Raw genomic sequence first — 20,424 nt, forward strand, 5'->3', positions numbered from 1 at the left:
TTTTTTTTTTTTTTTTTGTACTTAGATGCAGGTTTACAGAACAAATAGTTTCTCATTAAAAAAGACAATTATTATATGGTCACACTGCTATGAAATGTCTGCAATAGGAAAATGCATAGAGGCATGGGCTTGGCGGAGGGAGGAATGGGGAGTTACTGCTTAATGGGTACAGAATTTCTGTCTGGAGTAATGAAAATTCTTTGAAATAAGATGATGGTTATATAACATTGTAAATATAATTAATGCCACTGAACTGTATGCTTAAAAATGATTAAAACAGCAAATTTTATGTTAGAGATCTTTTACCACAGTAAAAAAAAAAAACCTTGGTTAATAAAAAGTTATGATTTTAATTTTTAAACATGTACATAAAATTATTAAAATAGTTAAATATTGTAATAAAATATATTAAAATAACATGATTGTCTTTCTGCATTCCCAAGTCAACGTGCCATTTGCTGCTTATGAATATCTCACAGCTCCTAGCATGCTGCTCAGTAAATCATAAGTCCTCAATAAATGATTTTCTTAAGTTAGGTTTAATTTGAATGATTTGCCTTACACCAGTATGAGGAGATGGAGAAAATTAAAATGCACTTTTTTAAACAGTTTACTTGGAAAATCTGAAAATGGTGCTTGTTCCTTGTGCTAAAAGGCAGAATCACAGCTGAGATCATTTCCCTCAGTGTGAGCTGGGAGCCTTCCCAGACACTAAAAATTGCACAGGTTATAGAGCCTGTCATTTCTTTTCATCCAGCGCCTGAGGTAAACATCGTTCATACCACTTGCATGTCTTGCATGTTGACAAGGACTCAAATACAGCCCCTCTGGGCACAGAATAAAGAGTTTCTTCTTTTGTTTGAAATGTGAGCTTTTTTCCTGCCTCATTCAGACCAGAATCTGTGCTCATTCTAAAACCATATGCCGGTTCCTCATCAGTGCCCCCTAACTCAGGACCGTCCTCATTTTGTCATTTTGAATTTTTTTAATGGACTACCTTGTTGACTACATCCTTAAAGACACACTTCTTTTAGTAAATTCATGGACAAGATGGTGCTGTACCTTCAATGAACAATAACTACAGTAATATATTTGTATATAGCATGCACTTATTTATAGTTGTACAGTGTTCATTTACTTACCAAAACACCTTCATATACACTTCCTCATTTTATCCTAACAACAGTCCAGTGGATTTGGAAGGCCAGCATTGTTATCCCACAAGAAATATATGAAAAGTACGGCACTGAAAAATGCAGAGGTTTTCGTGACTTCATGCTGTTAAATTTGATGACTTTAGTATTTGGATTCCCAGCCCAGTGTTCTTTCCACTGCCTTCCAAACAATAGTTGGTAGGGGCTGTCGGGGGAGGAAGACTGGATGAAATAAATATGTTTGATCATAGTGGTAATTTGTGTTCTTTTCCAGTGATATTACACAAGAATTGTATTTATGTGAGAGTTGCTTTTATTTGTCTAAGATGGGAATACTTCGTCACTAAATGACATTTGTCAAGTGCCCATTTATATTATTAATCTTACTCTGAGATTTTAGTATATCAAATAATTGACTTGTCCTCTAAAAATTTATAAAGATTTGGATGAGAGAAGGAAAAAAAAAAACAATATAGTGAGCAATATCTTGTACACTTTGGCAATACACAAATGGAATAAAATAGGTGCAATGTTGTCCAGTTTTGTGTCTAGTTTCTTTAAATCCCTGGCCATAAAGAGCCCATGGGAGGTAGTAGGTTTTCTGTTAAGATGAAGGACTTTGGAGACACCTATACAGGTTCAAAGTGTGGCCTTAGACAAGTAATGTATCCTCTCTGAGAATTTCCTCTCCTGAAAAAATGCAGGGTTGTGAACACTAGCAATAATGTAGGTTGAAGTACCTAGAATATAGTAGCTGCTCAATAAATAATAGCTCTTATTTTTGTGCTCTGGAAAATTATGTTACTGAGGGGAAAGGCATTAAATTCATAAGTTTCATGGAAATAAATAGTTCTGAAGCCAAAGTATTTGTTTCTCAAATACAGTGTCACAGATCTAAGTTGCAAAACACTACTTCCTTCCAATCTTTGAAAGGATGATAGAATAATTTGATATTACATCTTTATATTTTTTATTTTTTACATTATCTTTTATTATCCTATTACATTGTACCATATAATGCATTGGAAGAAACATTTATAATATTACTAGTATTATAGTTTGGGAATATAAGTTGAGGATATTAATAATGCTCACTCTTGTTTATATGAAACATAGATCTTGGAGACAAATTATCTTCTTGCACATGAATTACTGCATTTCATGTTATTTGCTTCCAGGTAATTTTAAACAATTTTCAGTTTCCTTGTTTCTGAAATTAAAAACAACAAAACAGTAATCATAAACCTTAATTTAAAAACTGTAGACTACTTTTTTTTTTTAATGCCTAAAAACATACTTTAAGGTAGTCAGCAAATTATATTTCCCTTAGACTACAGAATTTACTAAGTGTGCAGGTCACGCCATTTGAAATGAAACCAATAAACCGAGAAGAATTTTATCATGGGCCTTACTATTGTTACCACCGCAAATTCTGTTTCCAGCATCTACTCCCTTTTCTCAGAGATGACTCCGTCAAGACATGTGGGAGAGAAGAGGTGCATTAAGTTTAGTCCAGGCTGCACAGCTGGAATTTTGACAGGCAGGGAAGAGACAGTTTCCAGAGAATAACTACATTTATTTTGTTGTCCTAGTTCTGGAAATTTAATTTTGCTTGGTAACTGAAAAAAGTTGCTCCTTGTGTTATCTTTGCGCTTCATGTGTTTCTAAAGTTACTGTTACCACCACTTAACTGATGTTGTGCCTCGAACCATCCACTTCCTCTCCCCTGGACACACACACCCCATAGTTCTCTTTGGTGGCATTTCATTCCTTCATTCAGCAAATATTTATTAAATGCCTAATATCTGCCAGACATATTCAAGAAATTATAACAAAGCAGTGAAATGAAAACACCAAGTTTTTGTGCATCCAAAATAGAGTGTCTTGGTCTTTAAAGCAGTCAATATTTTATTTCAGTGATTCTCCCATTGGAAATCTCTTTTTGGAACTGTCTTCCTGAGCCACTTTACACACACACACACACACACACACACACACACACAGGCATGCACACACGTTTCTTTTATATATATACAATATTTTCTTGTATATAAAATATATACTTTCTGTTCTATATAAAACAATTACTGCTATATATTGTATATATAAAAACTTTCTTTTCTTTACTAATACTATAGTGGAAATAGCACTGGATTTGGAACAAAACAAACTTGAGTTTGAATCCTAACTACATGACCTTTTGGCAAATTAGACAACCCCTCTGAGGCTGAGCCTCTGCACCTGTAAAACAAAGAAAAATATTGGAAAACCATATGGTTGTGAGGATGAAATAGATAACTAAGAACCTGTAACCATGTTTGCTTGATTGACACATGATAGAACTCAATAAATAACTGTTACCATTCTTACTGTTATGACACAGAATAGTATTGGTGACACTGAACACTCATCTTACTTGACAAAAATCTATCTAGATATTTGCTAAAATTAAATAAGCCTCAGTCATGTGTTTTTAATCAAAAAACCATCTATATCACATAGACTTTTTATGCATTTACATACAAGCACAGAGTTATAGGCAAAAGTTTATCAGTTTCAGAGTGTCCCAAATTTTTGGTTTTTATTTCTGCCTTTAGGTCTTTCTATTTTAAAATACAGTGAAACCTGTGAGAGCCGGAACTCGATGAGACCGCCTTGTTTTCCCCGGTCTCGCCAGTTTTCTGCCTCTGACAGGGTGGTCTTAACTACTTTTCTATCACTTGTTTTAGTGGAAAATAGTTGAGTTTTCCTTCTCTGACAGGTTTCTGCCTTACACAGGTTCTGACTTTTGCAGGTTTTACTGTACCAGGCATGTTCAAAAAGAACCACTGGAAGGTCAAAATACATAAGTTCTTTAAGTAAGCACATAGCCCGTGCCTCACCAATGTGTGCTGTCCTCGTTGTAAGGTCAAATGACTGTTGGGTGTTCTATTTCTGGACCATTTTTGAAGATCATGAAAATGCAAATTCCCTCTGCCCCAGGGCACACATTCATGGAACACCTTATCCCTGGGCTACGGAGCAAGAACATGAGCTGTCTAAGCGTCAAAGCTCAGTGCCAAGGCCGAGCAATGCCCAGGCGGGCCACCAGGTGCCACTGTCTGGCCTTAGGCAAGCAGAGAGAAGGGAAGGAAAAGTAGAAAATAAGAATATAGGCTAAGATTTTAGGTAAACATTTTATTGGAAAGAAAACATAAATCTAATCAAACATTAGACAAATTATTTCAAAATTATCCATAATTCTGTCATCTTAATAGAATTACTTCCAGCTGTATATTATCTTTCTCTCGTATACATTTTAGAGAGTTGCAATAATAATACACATTTGCCATTTTGTGTTCCACTATTTTTACTTAAATGTATAGCTTACAAACATTTTCCATATTTCTTCAATTTTCTTAGTTATCATTAATTATATAATATCATTAATTAATTATAATGAAGATCCCTGAGAGAGGGACTTTTGTCATTCTTATTCCCTGCTGCATTTCCAGGACCTAAACAATGTCTGAAACATAGTAAACACTCAATAAACGTGTTGAATAAATGGAAAGAACAAGTGGACCTAGGTTCAAATCCCATCTGGTACTTCTTACTATGTGACCTTGACCAAGTTACTTTGAGCCTCAGTGTCCCCACTCAACAAACACTAGAACCCTTCAGGACTTACGTGCCGAGCACTGTGTTAAGCAGTGTACACAAAGGTAACTACAGATCCAGATTTAAAGTTGCATAATTTAAAAAAAATTACTGTGCCTTTGATCAGTAAATATTTAGTCAGTAACAAAATACTCGATATTTTCTATGCTATATATATAATATACTTTCTTACATATTTATGTTGATATTTATTAAAATCATGAATACGCTTTTACTATTCAATGCCTAATATTTATATGTTACAATGCCGTTTAAGGTGTTGCTAATGGAATTGATATCAAAATTGTGGAAATTTTTGAGACATTTGGCTACTAAGGGAAAAACATCTCAGAGTGGTTAGCTAAAAGGTAAGATGGCATTGATCAGTTTCAAGCGAATTTTATTGTGCCAATAATCCTGCCTTCCCTCCTCTCCCTCACATCTCCAAAAAAAAAAAAAAGAAGAAGAAGAAGATTAGGATTAGGTTTATTTAAGTATGAACTAAGGAGCCCTGGTGGTGCAATGGTTAAGCTCTCGGCTGCTAACCAGAAATCAGTGGTTCGAACCCACCAGCCACTCTGCGGGAGAAAAGACCTGGTGATCTGCTTCCTTAAAGATTACAGCCTAGAAAACCCTATGGGGCAGTTCTACTTTGTTACATAGGGTCGCTTTGAGTTGGAATCAACTCAATGGTACACAAGAAGTATGATCTACTATTAACCCAAAGTTACTTAAATTCAGAAGTAACCTTATTATTCCAACAAGCTGTTTGAACCCATCAGTATATCCATTATATTAAGAAATAGATTCATTTAGGACCTTCCCTACCAAATGAGGGACCTAGGGAAAGATGGCACAGGACCGGGCAATGTTTTGTTCTATTACATACAAGGTTGCCCTAAGTCAGAGCTGACTCCACAGCAACTAACAACAACAGGGAAAGAATACAATTGGAGGCCCATATACCATGTCTAGATATTTAAAAGTTATGAAATATGTTCTGTATTTCTACCTTTACAAAGATTTCTTCATAAAGACCTCGACATATAAGCTTGAATTTGAAATTCTTGGACTCTTCAGAGTTCTGTGCCTCAGCATGGTGGTGTAGGAGAGCCAGCCCAGCCATCAGCCCATGGCCCACCCCTGGGTTAGTCCTGAAGTTTCAAGGGCCTTGAGCCCACTGGGGTGAACACCCCAACCCACATGTTCAAGCTCTGTGCACACCCCTGCAAACAGCCACCCTTAGGCCACGCCATCAGTCACCCACCAGGCCATGAGTTGTGCACACCAGCAGTGTGGTCCTCTGAGGAATGTGAGGAAGAGGCCTTTGCAAGTCATTTCAATGAATGGCCAGCACCCTTTTGATGCAGTTCTGGGACCCTGGGTACCCAAATGTGGTCTAAAAGGTTGGAATGTGTGACATGGGCTCCAGGTAGGCACATCCCTTTGGCCCCATAGACCTCTTACATGGCTGGAGGAGGACCAGAGCAGGGCTTCCCTAAGCACAAGACTGAGGGCAAGGTGCTACTGGACTTGCTTGCTTGTTTCTATGGGTATCTGACATTTTAAAACACTGAAAGACCTTAAAGTGAAATTTAATTCATGGCTTAAAGGAAAATATAAACAAATGTGTAATGTCAGTGTGTATTAACCTAAGACCCCTTTCTTCTTAAAAATACAATGGCCAGATCAGAAAGCCTTTGAGTAAAAACCATTCATTCTGACCCCAGAGCACTGTATCTGAAGCCACTTCCTTTCTTTCCTCCACAGTGAATTCATCTTCTTTGTACCTGTCACCTGTTCCACCTTAAAGAGAAATGAAGGGCACATATCAACAGTGCTTCTCAGCATCTCTCTTTTCTGGAGCTGCAGTTTGCTATCCCTATGACCTCGTCCGCAATGGCTGATTGCTCATTGACCTTGGCTAGTCTGAAATCTATTCAGCAGAACCTTTGTACATTCTTGCAGATAGAAACTGTAGGAACAGATGGAGGAGCTGGCTGCAAGGAACATGCTGATTATCACTGGAAATGATCCTTCTCTTTCCAACTTGGTTCCCCAAGCATGGGGATGGGTTGAGCCAAGCAGAAGATCAGAGTGACTCACGAGCTCCCACAAAATCAAAGAAATCCACATACAGCAGCCACTAAGGTCACATTGCTCAAGTGTTACCTTTTTTTTGGATGGATGTGCAAGGATACCATGTTGCTGAGCATGAGGTGAGGAATGGGTTGCAAATTTTGGTTTTTGTTTGACACGTACCCAAGTGGCACACAGAAGTCTATGGTTGTGTGGCAGATGGCAAGGGGAGGCATGGGAGAGCACTTGGTGTTTTGCATCTGTGGAAACTTCCCACTGCTCATTGGTCAGGTGCTGTATGAAAATGCACATTCTGTAATAATCATCCACTGTGAAGCTTCAAGAGGTGCTGGCCAGCTGAGACTGTGGCTGGCATCCAAGAGGAGAAAGGACCGGCTCTAGGTAGGGCACAGTGAAGAGTCAGCCCCAGGCTTCACTGTGGGAGCTGACTCTGGGGTATAGAGTGAGGAACTGCTGACGCCAACCTCAGACAGGTCATACTAACATCTCATCTATTCCACAATTGCTTCTTTACCCAACATCATGTCTGCATCTTGTGACCATGACAGCTTGATCAGTTTGCCCCTTTCCTTCCTAGAAAATAGATTTGATCTGTGTGATCAAATGCAGATTCCCAGTACTGAAACACTTACACAACTACATCAGTGATATAATGCTGTGTCACAAATTATCCCAAATTTAGTAGCTTAAAACAACAAATATCTATTGTCTGACAGTTTCTGTGGGTCAGGAAACCAGGCACAGCTTAGCTGGGTCCTCTGGTACAGCGTCTCTTAGAAGACTGTTAATCAAGGTATCAGCCTGGGCTGGAGTCATCTCAATGGTCAACTGGAGACCATTTGCTTCCAAGCTCACTCATATGGCTGTGGCAGGATTCAGCTCTTGGTGGCCTGTTGGCCGGAGACCTCCCTCAGTTCCTTGCCATGTGAGCCTCTCTGTAAGGCAGCTCATAGCATGGTTGCTGGCTTCCTCAGAGCAAGCAAGCGAAAGAGCAGGAAAGCAAGCAAGGCAGAAGTCGGAGTCTTTTGTAACCTGATCTTGGAAGTGACATTGTACAACTTTTGCTGTATTCTTTTCATTATGAGAATCCATTCCACAGTCAAGGGGAAAGGATTATACAAGGGCATGACTATCAGGAGGAGGGTATCACTGGGTGTCATTTTAGAAGCTGCCCACCCTAACAACTATTCTTTTTGACCTTATTGGATTATAATAACCTTTCAGTCTCTGGGTGGTACAGATGATTAACCTGTTCAACTGCTGACTGAAAGGTTGGTGGTTCCAGTCCACCTGGAAGTACCTTAGAAGAAAGGCCTGGTGATCTACTTCCAAAAAATTAGCCATTGAAAACCCTCTGGAGCACAGTTCTACTCTGACATACATGGGGTCACTATGAGTCTGAGTCGACTCCATGACAACTGGCTTTTTAATACCCTTTCAAATAGAGGGACTCTTTGAATTACAAAATTCACCACCTTCCTGTTAGAATCTTAGTCTATGTGACTGGTGCCCAGCCATAGAACACCATCTTAAGACAATGATGACACTTGTTGGAAGCCACTCTTGTAGCAAATAATCTTGTTGTATTATTATAGGATCATTTTTTTTTTTTAGCATTTCACTCTTTCTTACCTAGAGTTCAGACAGCTTTTCATCTGAGTTCCACCAGAGGAGTTAAAGAAATGCTCTTGGTTGGCACCAGAATCATCACATGACACAGGTAAAAAAAGAATTTTTGTGCTCACCTAGCCCCACTCTCATTTTAGGACGTGGCCGGCTGCACTGCCTGTCCCAGGAGACCTGCAGCATGGATGGAGATTAAGAAAATTAGGAAGGAAAATAAGGGCATGGGAAGAAAAAACTGGAAGAGGAAAAGAGGAGGGAGGAGTCTGAGAAACAGGTCTGCAAAAGAGGAAAGAAGGCTCAAAATGTGTTCATTGAGGTTACCATTGGGGGGCTCCATGACCTTCTGATGCAGTTGCTTTAGTGCAGTGACATTCTGATGCACCCATCAACACAGATAATTAAACTTTTCGTATGCCATCACTGGAAAGCAGCATAGCACAGTGGTTAAGGCTGTGGACTCTGGAGCCAGAGAGCCAGAGAGTGAATCCCAGCTCTGCCACTAGCTGTGTGACCTGTGCAAGTCACTTAACCTCTCTTGCCTCATTTTCTAAAATGAGAATGTTGAGAGTACATACCTCATGGGATTGCCACGAGGATCAGTGAGTTAATAAATGTAAAGTGCTTACCACAGTGCCAGATACATGGAAAATTCTGTCATTATCAAGTGATGGGGACAACAGACTTCCCTCATTCTTCATCCGCTCTCCCTGGTTGGGAGAGGGAGTTAGGCTTCAGATAGAGTAAGGCTCAGGGGTAGGGAAAGGGTAGCAGTTAGGGAAAAGATGTGTTTTGTGCATATCACTGGCAATGTGCAGCCAAATCAGAATGCCTTGTGCATCACCAAACAAATCAAAGAGACTGTGTCAGAAAGTCCTTTTGCCCACTCAGGCATCCTTCTAATCCTTTTTCAGATCATTTCTCTGTCCCCTCCTCCCATGCTTTCTTCATTTCCACTCCTCTTGCAGGAGCTGTTTGGTTCTCCCAGTTGCTCATCCTCACGGGAGACTAATCCAGCAATGCAAGGCTACAATGCAGTTGAGGTAACAGGCTGGAAATGAAAACTATACAGTACTGTTATAGCATTACCAGGATTATGTAGTATCACTATTATTTAATTTAAATTTTTGTTTGGTGCAGTCACTACCATGTGGTTCCCATTTCTTCTGGAGCTTTATCCTCTTCTGGCTTTGTACTTTATATTCAAGCATGTAATCATTTGATAAACATCAAACAAATACTTTTCAGATAAGAATTTGCTGAGCACCTATTATGTCCTAGACACTGCAGTACTTTAAATGGACCCCACAATAGCCCTGTATGGTGAATACTGTTACTCTACCTGTAGAAATGAGGAAAGCTAATATCCCGAGAAATTATCACTTGCCCGAGATTCCATTCATGTACTCATTCCTTCCACCAACGCTAGTACCTCTGTATTCTGAGCAGTCTCTGAGGCATCAGGACTGAGCTGGAGGTAAACCACATGGAGTTGCTCCAGCCTGACTTCATGGACCATGGCTGGGGTCTGGAGAGAAAGAACAATTCCAAGCAGAAGGTGAAGGAGCTGTTGTTTAAAGAAGGTCTTTATGAGGTTGTGACCCATAGGGCACAAACAGTGCTGCTTCAGTGCCCAGGGGACAAATTGCTACACAGAGCCAGGGCAAGAACTGAAGAGTGCAAGGTGCCATTTTCCCAACTCTCAGGTTTGCCCTGTGGGATGCCCTGGAAAAGAAATCACCTAGTCTCACAGTGGCTGGAGATAAAGGGCCACACTTGAAGCGCCAGAGCACAGTGCAGAAGGACACAAGAAGCACTGGCAGGACAACCCCAGGGCTCCCAGCAATCCCTGGGATGGGGAGGGAATTGAGGGCTCTGAAGTCCTTCACAGGTGGGAATGAATGAGGAGGCAGTGAGAGATGAAGCATTATGGTTATTGTGGCTCCACTTGTGTTGGAGATAAATGATTAAGACAAACTGTCCTCAAAGAACTGAAATGTTGTGGAGTCAGACATGCAAACATAATTAAAATCTAACAAGAACTGTTATACTAAAACACACAGGGGACTTAGGAAAGACTTCACAGAGAGGTAACAACTGAGTAGGGCTCTGAGGGATGCACAGAGTTTGCCAGATGAGGAAGGGGTGGAGGACTACTATAGCCAGAAGGAATCTCACATGCAGAAGCTTAGAGTCCTGAAAACTCTCTTAGCTGGAGACGGAGAAGTACGTTTCGGGCAGATTGTGACCGAGCATGGCAGGAGGTCTGGAAATTATTTTATAGGCAACTGAAAACCAGCCATGATTTTAAGCAGTGGTATTACTGAATCACATTGTTTTTTCTTAGAAAGACACTTCAGAGGTTAATTTGAGCAATGAATAGAGAGATGAGAACTACCCAGGTAAATGGCAGTGGGGTGAGGACAAAATCAGAAGAGTAATGGGGACTAAGGAAATAACTTGTGTAAAGACCCAGTAGCCAGAGGTCCTAACACTGTTTCCAGAACTGAAGGAGGTTCTGTGTGGCTGGAGCACATTTGGTGGTGGGAGGGAGGGGAAGGGGAGGATGGTGGCAGCAGGAGAAAAAAGAAGGCTGCTCCCTTGCATGCAGAGCTCTGTGGGTTCAAGTGGCAAGTTCAAATCAGAGTTAGAGCAGACAGAGGAGTTTCCAGGACTTTGAAAGAAGACCCTATGCCGTTTTCATTCCCAAATCCAACCTTAGCAGGGCCCTGGATCCTGAAGGAAGGGGGCGGTGGAGGGTGGAAAGGGGGGAGGCTCCGAAAATATTTTCTTGAATTAAACTAGAAATCTGAAGGAAGCTAGGCTCCAGAGGCAGCAGAGCTGACTGAGTAAGCTGGAGGCTGCTATTAAATGGCCAGGTCTGGTGATGCCCGGGAGGTTGGGGGAAGCTCTGGGAGATCAGGTAATTTGGAAGTAGATTACAGACGACTTTGAGCGACCGGCTAAGAAGCTTGGACATCATGCAGGATACAATGGTGAGTGGGCAGTGGGCAGTGTGTTTGCTAAAATACTACATACTTAGAAAATCTTAATTTTCTTTTTACACTGCAAATAATACTCCTCAATGCTCATAAATCTGAGAATAAACAAATTTAAATTAACCCTGTTCTCTGGGGCCAGAAGACTGCGACTGAACCACGTCTACTTTGCGCCGAAGGGTCTCTTTCTTGAGGGCTATTTGGAAAGAACAGTTGCACAAAACCAACCCCATCTCAACTACCCCAAATGGTGAATTTCGAAGAAATTAAATGCTTTGAAAGAAGAAAACTAGAACAGGGACAGAGACAGAGATCACAAACCTCTTACAACCGCCCGTTAGAGTGGCATTTAAAAACCACCCATTTTCTGGAACAGCTTTTGTAGCCAAATCCCAGCCATCCTCGTCTCCCCGAACGCCCCCGCCCTGCATCCTCTCCCCCCCCCCGCCCCCGCTTTCCCAACACACGTTCGCCGCCAGATGACGGAGGGTGGTAGCGGCGCGGCCGCCCAGGTGAGGGGGCACCCAGCCCTCTGAGGCGCATGTAGCTGGAGCCCATTTGCTGCCGCCGCAGGGCCGGGAGGGGCTTGGCCAGGAGGGGAAGGGGCGGGGGACACTAGGAGGCGAGCCGGCAGTAGAGAGACAGCCGCGGAGGTGGGGAGCAGGAGGCGGGAGCGGCGGGCGGGGGCGCGCGCCGGCGCGGGGCCAGCCTCGCCAGGGTCGCCGGCGGACGCGCGCCGCAGCCGGAACCTCAGACGCGCGGGCGCGGGGGACAGCTCACCGGCCGCCTGGCCGTGGCAGCCAGAGGCGACAGCTTAGTCCGCGAGCCTAGCTCGGCCAAGAACCGGCAGATTCTGCGCTCCAGAGTCCTGGGCAGCTGCGCCGGGGCTGAGCGGTGGGCGCGGCGTGAGAACGTGAGTAGCTCGGTGAGCGTTTGGCAGTGACACTGGGTCCTGCTCGGGGGCGACGACTGGGGCGAGGAGGAGGAGCAGGGGGCTGCTGCGTTGTTACTGGGATACCGGCCCGGGGTTGAGCCGAGCTCTCTCCCGGCTGGCACCGCCGCGCCAGCTCTCCCTGAGGAAGGGGCGAAACATGTCGCCAACTCCCTTCTCCCTCGCAGGCCACCGACAACGCAGCGGGCGCCGAATGGGAGGAGGGGGCCGGGCGGACGGGTGAGGCACAGCTGAGACACTGCAGCCCACGGCTGGCGCGGGCAGGCCGGCACCCACTGTCGCCTCGAGTCTGTGGCCAACTTCTGCCTCCGCGCCCGCGCCCCACGTTCTCCGGGAAGCCCTGCCTGGAGGTCTCCCTGGGGCAGCCCGGGCATGGAGAGGCTGCTGGCCCGGCTCTGTGGCTCTCGGGGCATGGACACGCAGGACGCAGGGTGTCACGGCCACAGTGCCGGCGGGGCGAGGAGCGCAGGTACCCGGCCGGCGCACACCGGCGTGTGCGCGCTCCAGTCCCCAAGGACACATCTGGGCGTGGGCTTTGTTCGGGTGTGCTCACACCTGCGCGGATCGCTGGAGTTCAGGTGGGCGAGACCGACTGCACTTCCCCACTCGCTGCCCTGGAGAGGAGTCGGGGATCAGGGAGGAGCAGGAGAAACACTGAGGGCGGCGGGACGAGGGGGACTTTCCAGGAGGCTTTGTTGGCCCTACAGGTGCGGGCCCTGGGAGTCCCCGCGCCCCGCCCAGCCTCTGGGAGCTGGGACTCGTCAGGGATGCAGAGCCGGGGCTTGGGGCTGACTTGAAAGAGTCCCTTCCCTGCCCAGGCTCCCAGAGGTGGGATCTGCAACGGCGCCGCCCGAGGATGCTGTGAGGAGCTAGGAGTGAGACTGCCTGTGCTCAGCATTCATCTAGCAGCGAGCACCATCTGCCCGTGCGCCGCCCCCGGCCCCTTCCACGCCGCACCGGCTGGCGCCGCAGCATCCTGGTCCTACGACTGCCCGCCGGCTCACCCACAGTGGGCCCGCGTCAGCCCTTGTGCCGAGGGGTGACTTCGGCGCCAGTGTCCGATAAGACTGGGAATCGTCATTTCCCCTAGAGCGGGGCGCTCCGGGCTGCAGGCGTTGTCATTGGGTTTCCTGGGGTCTGGCGAGCAGGCCACCTGCCTCCGCTCCCGACCACCTCCCACGCCCGCCCGATTCCCGGCTGGCGGGCGACGTCTTTTCTACCCTTCGCACTCTCTGGGGCGGCTCCTGCACAGCAGCGGGCACGAAGCGGGGTGGGCGCGGAGCAGTGGCGTCTTTTTCCTACCCTATCCCTCTTCTGTCCTTTTCACACCAGCAGCTCCAGCCCAGTGCTGAGAGGGAAGCGTTCTTTTCCTTTCCCGGTTCGGGACGGTTACCACGCAGAGGTTCTGGTCTGAGGGACTGGGTTCTTTCTTTCCCAAGGCCTTTGCAAGAAGAGATGAAACCAAGTATAGTGGGGCAGGAGGCATTCGTTCTGCACCAGGAGCTCCCCCTGAGGTTGTCCTAGGAAGGAACACAGTAGCCACCGAATGCAAACCTATGGAAACCGGGCAGTTTTGATTGGTTTTACTTTATGCTCGCCATGCCTTGTTAGTAAAATACCGTAAGAACTCGTGAGTGAATGAGGCCTGGAAATGCTGAAAGTGATTTAGACAATTGGATGCTTTCTACGTTAATGGTAATGATGGTCAACATTTTTTTAGAGCTCCAGGTGTGCAAGGCCCTTCTCATGTTGCATGCATTATCTCATTTGATCCCCACAACAGCCCGTTTAAAAATTAAGGAGATGGAGGCCCAGAGAGGTCAAATAACTTTCCCAAGGCCAGCAGCTAGGAAGTGGGGGAGCCAGGATTACCTTTTAGCCCCTATGTTTTATGATCCAAGACTGTGAAAACATGGCGTTCTGGAGGCTTATCATTAGTTTAGGGGAAGCCTGAAACAGCTGAGTATTCTAAACCAGGGTTATATATTATAAACCCATTTAATTCTGACCCCTGCCGACCTCGCAATAGCAAGCAGAGTTGTCCTTCAGAGAACCGTATTGTGGAATAATCTTTTATTCCCCTGTATCACCCTTTAATTCCTTTACATGCTCTTTCATTCCTGCTAGCTTTTAAGTACATGGCTGTTAATCCACAGCCCAACCCGTTACAGTCACTGGACTGTTCTTATTCACCAAAGCCCCCTGTGATTATAGAGAAGCTGAGATGTTTCTGGTAAAAAACAAAAACAACAAAAAACCATTGCTGTGGAGTCGATTCTGACTCTTGGCGACCCCGCATGTTTCAGAGTAGAACAGTGCTCCATAGTGTTTTCAATGGCTGTGATCTTTCAGAAGTAGATCGCCAGAACTTTCTTCCCAGGTGCCTCTAGGAAGATTTGAACCGCAAAACATTTGCACTACTCAGGTGCAAACACCAGAGATGTTTCTGGGACATCACAATTTTTAAGAAAAAAAAAATTATTTTTTTAAAAGAAAAGGCAAATGTTTTTATGGCCCAGAGGCCTGCATGTGCTATTTTGACCGCAGAAGAGTTATTCAAGCTGGATGTTGCGTTTGAGTAAGATCCTAGTTTAACATCTTAGGAAAGCATTTGATACTCTAAAGATGTGGGAATGTGTGGTGCATTTATGAAGATCCTCCACGTTCCTAGCAGAAACAAAAGAATTTGAACTAAAGTGAAACCAGCTATTCCTGGAATAGCTTTTAGAATGATTATAATTGACCGATCAATTGGAAAAAAGGATGCATTTTGCATTCTTTATCATACTGACTTATGGTCTTCTTTCAATCTTCTTTCTACTTTATTACTGGAAAGTTGCTGAACATTTCACATGATCCAAGAACTTTAGAGCTGGAAGAGAACTCAGGCAACGAATGCTTTCGGTTTCAATATGAGGACATCAGGGCTCAGAGAGGCCACCCACCCCTCTAATGCAGGGTCGTGAGGTGGTCTTTGGACTGAAGGCCAGTGCCTGTATACCACATCATTCTTCTATTGCAGCAGTGACAGTAAATGAAGACAAGGCATCTCTGGAATGGTACTGACCTGTCAGTGATGATGATAATGGCCAGGTGGGAAGGCGAGCGCTTCAGAAACCTGAGTGAGGAGGCACTGAGCGTGTACACACCTGGGCTGTGGTGAATGTCCTTAAGAGAAGACCCACTTCAAATAATGCTTTTGTGTAGGTGTACTTTTTTGTGTGTGTAATCAGTTGGATATAAATAAAATCTGCAGATATTATATTGTGTATGTACAAAGGAGCTATTTAATGGAACTGCACAGGAAGCTTTTCTAGAAAAGAGATACTTTCATTCATTTGTTCAATAAATATTTACTGAGCGCACGGCCTACTCTGTGTTAACCACTGTTCTTGGCACTGGGGATAAAAAAAAAAAAAAGTTGCCATTGAGTTGATTCCGACTCATAGTGACCTTATAGGACAGAGGAGAACTTCCCCATAGGGTTTTATGGAAAAAGATTGCCACATCTTTCTTTTGTGGAGTGAAACCACCGACCTTTCAGTTAGCAACCAAGCGATTAACTACTGCACCACCAAGGCTCACTGAGTATATACACCAAAAACCTGTTGCCTGTCATGTAGATTCCGACTCATAGAGACCCTATAGGACAGAGTGGAGCTGCCTCCACAAGGTTTCCAAGGAGCGCCTGGTGGATTCGAACTGCTGACCTTTCCGTTAGCAGCCAAGCTGTTAACCACCAGGGCTCCTCAGCAGTCGAGCTGTTAACTACTGCACCACCAGGTCTCCCCAACTGGAGATATAGTGGTGAGCAAAACAAAGTTCCTGCCCTCTAGAAGATTAGTTCTAATTCTGTCGTCTATTTTACATGCTTCCCATATGCAGATTTTTTTCACATATCATAAATATACAGCTTGATGAATTTGCACAGACCGAACACACGCATGTAACTAGCTCTGAGATCAAAACAGAACATTATGAGCACGGAAGAAAGCCCCCTTGTGGCTTCTACCAGTCATTACCTGTCCCCACTGTGACACCCAGACTTTTTTCCCTGATATTTTGCTGCCTCCATCAGCGGACTTTGGAGTGTCATCCCCATTTCCGAATAGTGTCCGTTTGAGAAGCACAGCAACCCTGTTATTGTTAGCTGCCATGGAGTCGACCCGACTCCGTGTACATGGCAACAAAATGCTGCCCAGTCCTGCACCATTGAGGATTGGCCCTTTGTGAAACATTGTGTTCCATAGGGTTTTCAATGGCTGATTTTTGGAACTAGATCACCAGGCCTTTCTTCCTAGTCCATCTTAGTCTGGAAGCTCTGCTGAAACCTGTTTGGCATCATAGCAACACACAAGCCTCCACTGACAGATGGGCGGTAGCTTCGTATAAGGTGCATTGGCCAGGATCGAACCTAGGCCTCCCGAATGATAGGTGAGAATTCTACCACTGAACCACCAATGCCCCTTAGCAAATCTTAGCAACCCTACCACAGCAACCTTAGCAAATTTAAATAGAATATAGAGCTTCTAACACGTTCTTCAGATCGCTGGATAGCACAGTTTCACTCCACTTCACTACTAGCCTAAAGGCTGGCAGTTTGAACCTCCCGAACGTGCACCATGGAAGAAAGGCCTGACAATCTGCTTCTGTAAAGATTATAGCCAAAGAAACCCTACAGATCAGTTCTACTCTGTAACGCATGGGGTTACGGTGAGTTAGAACTGACTTGACAACAACAAGTTTTTAACGTGTTCTTCTCTAGGAAGTTTTGTGTGATTTGATTCAAAGACTGCTTTAGGTCAGACTTCAACTGATGAGATGATTGGAGAAGAGAAGGTGATGTGAAAATGATTAAAAATGACTAATTGTATTTAGATTATTTTTTTTCTTTTAAGTTTCATGATTCCCTGTCAGAAGGGACCCCTGAACCTTGATCCTAGGCAAAGACGGAGGAGAGAAAGACAAGGATGCTGGGAGCAAGAATCCAGTGGCTTATTTTATTTAACCCTTTGTCTACCCAGGCAAATGAAAAGCCCCTTTGGTTTTAAAAAAGTCTCTATTGGCGTTAGTGGATGAAGTTTCTAAGAACTTCAGCAAAAGTTCATAGCAAAATGCACAATGTATGTTTATTTTTCCTCTCAAAATGTGAAGATGGCTACATGAGGGAGGAAAATATGGGAATGTCTCTGCTTCCAATTTTAGCAACTATAAAAATTTCAATATCAGATTGTCTTTAAATGGGGGAGCAAATTAAATATGTTTATAGAAAATGTGCTGTTTTTGCTAAGTTACTTTTTTAAAGGTATAAATTAATACAGTATGTATCAAGTTAATCACAGTATTTTGTGTTTGGTTTAATTTTTTTTTATTATTGTAAATATATATATATATAAAACACAACATTTGCCAAGTCAGTATTTTCCATGTGTACAATTCAGTGACACGATTTACATCAGTCGTGTTGTGCAACCAGCACTGATATTTGTTACCAAATTTTCCATCACCATAAACAGAAACTCAATGCTTCCTAAACAGTGATATCCCTTTCTCCCTCCCTCCCACCCCTGGTAAGCACTATTAAACTCTGATCTGTACACGTTTACCTATTTGGGGTATTTCATATAAGTGAGATCATACAATTTTTGTCCTTCATGGTAGACTTACTTCACTTAGCATGTTTTCAAAATTAATCCACGTTGTAGCACATACCAAGACTGAAATTCTCTTTATGGCTGAGGAATATTCCATTGAAAATTTGGAGACCATCTCAAGAATAGATTTGATGCATTGAACACTAAATGACTGAAGACCAGATGAGTTGTGGGATGACATCAAGGACATAATACATGAACAAAGCATGAGGTCATTAAAAACATAGGAAAGAAAGAAAAGACCAAAATGGATGTCAGAAGAGACTCTGAAACTTGCTCTTGAACATACAGTAGCTAAAGCAAATGGAAGAAATGATGAAGTAAAAGAGCTGAACAGAAGATTTCAAAGGGCGGCTTGAGAAGACAAAGTAAAGTATAATGAAATATGCAAAGACCTGGAGTTAGAAAACCAAAAGGGAAGAACATGCTCAGCATTTCTAAAGCTGAAAGAACTGAAGAAAATATTCAAGTCTCGTTACAATTTTGAACGATTCTATGAGTTAAATATTGAACGACGCAGGAAGCATCAAAAGAAGATGGAAGGAATACACAGAGTCACTGTACTGTAAAGAACTGGTCAACAGTCAGCCATTTCAGGAGGTAACATATGATCAAGAACCGATGGTATTGAAGAAAGAAGTCCAAGCTGCACTGAAAGCATTGACTAAAAACAGTGCTCCAGGAACTGACGGAATACCACAAACGGATGCAGTACTGGAGATGCTCACCTGTCTATGCCAAGAAATTTAGAAGACAGCTCCCTGGCCAACCGACTGGAACCCATTGCCGTCGAGTTGATTCCGACTAGAACTGAACCATAGGGTTTCCAAGGAGTGCCTGGTGATTCGAACTGCCAACCTTTTGGTTAGCAGCCGTAGCTCTTAACCATTACGCCACTAGGGTTTCCACTGGAAGAGATCCATATTTGTGCCCATTCCTAAGAAAGTGATCCAACAGAATGCAGAAATTATTGAACAATATCATTAATCACATGCAAGTAAAATTTTGCTGAAGATAATTGAAAAACAGTTGCAGCAGTACATTGACAGGGAACTGCCAGAAATTCAAGCTGGATTCAGAAGAGGACATGGAACTTGGGATGTGATTGTTGCTGATGTCAGATGGATCCTGGCTGAAAGCAGAGAATACCAGAAAGATGTTCACCTGTGTTTTATTGGTACAAAAGCATTCAACTGTGTGGATCATAACAAATTATGGATAACATTGTGAAGAATGAGAGTTCCAGTACACTTAATTGTGTTCTTGGGGAAACTGCACATAGACCAAGAGCCAGTCATTCGAACAGAACAAGGGAATACTGCATGGTTTAAAATAAGGAAAGGCGTGTGTCAGGGCTGTATCCTTTCACCATACTTATTCAGTCTGTCTGCTGAGCAAATAATCCAGGAAGCTGGACTATATGAAGAAGAACTTGCATCAGGATTGGTGGAAGGCTCATTAGCAATCTGTGATATGCAAATGATACAAAATTGCTTGCTGAAAGTGAAGACGACTTGAAGCACTTACTGATGAAAATCAAAGACTAAGGCCTTCAGTATGTATTACACCTCAACATAAAGAAAACAAAAATCCTCACACCTGGACCAATAAGCAACATCATGATAAACAGAGAAAAGATTGAAGTTGTCAAGGATTTCATTTTACTTGGATCCACAACCAATGCCCATGGAGGCGGCAGTCAAGAAATCAAATGACATAGTGCATTGGGCAAATCTGCTGCAAAAGACCTCTTTAAAGCGTTGAAGAGGAAAGATGTCATCTTGAAAACTAAGGTAAGCCTGACCCAAGCCATAGTGTTTTCAATCGCCTCATATGCATGTGAAAGCTGGACGATGAATAAGGAAGACCAAAGAAGAATTGATGCCTTCGAATTATGGTGTTGGGGAAGAATGTTGACTATACCATGGACTTCCAAAAGAATGAACAAGTCTGTCTTAGAGGAAGTATTGCCAGAGTGCTCCTTGGAAGCGAGGATGGTAAGACTTCATCTCACATACTTTGGACATGTTATCAGAAGAGACCAGTCCCTGGAGAAGGACATCATGCTTGGTAAGGTAGATGGTCAGTGAAAGAGAAGACCCTTGATGAGATGTATTGACACAGTGGCTGCAACAATGGGCTCAAACATAGCAATGATTGTGAGGATGGTGCAGGACCTGGCAGTTTTTCGTTTTGTTGTACACAGGGTTGCTATGAGTCGGAAATGACTCGAGGGCACCTAACGACAACAACAACAACAATATTCCATTCTATGTGTATACCGCATTTTGTTTATCTATTCA

At 43.5% G+C, this 20,424-nt stretch overlaps 1 protein-coding gene and 1 non-coding gene across 2 annotated transcripts in view; one reads left to right on the top strand and one right to left on the bottom strand.

The window, feature by feature from the left end:
* PNPLA8 (patatin like phospholipase domain containing 8) overlaps positions 1-6,732 on the top strand; it is a 74,767-nt gene extending 68,035 nt beyond the window's left edge. Inside the window, exon 9 of the mRNA XM_023737042.1 lies at positions 6,564-6,732. Coding sequence (XP_023592810.1) covers positions 6,564-6,604 — 41 coding nt within the window. The 3' untranslated portion in view covers positions 6,605-6,732. The remainder of the gene's footprint in view (positions 1-6,563) is intronic.
* A 10,129-nt stretch (positions 6,733-16,861) lies between these two features.
* On the bottom strand, positions 16,862-16,931 carry TRNAD-AUC (transfer RNA aspartic acid (anticodon AUC)). The gene has a single exon. It is a non-coding gene; the product is annotated as a tRNA-Asp (tRNA).
* Positions 16,932-20,424: the final 3,493 nt, after the last annotated feature.

Source organism: Trichechus manatus, unplaced genomic scaffold (assembly GCF_000243295.1).
Source record: "Trichechus manatus latirostris isolate Lorelei unplaced genomic scaffold, TriManLat1.0 scaffold00096, whole genome shotgun sequence".
Taxonomy (NCBI): Eukaryota; Metazoa; Chordata; class Mammalia; order Sirenia; family Trichechidae; genus Trichechus; species Trichechus manatus.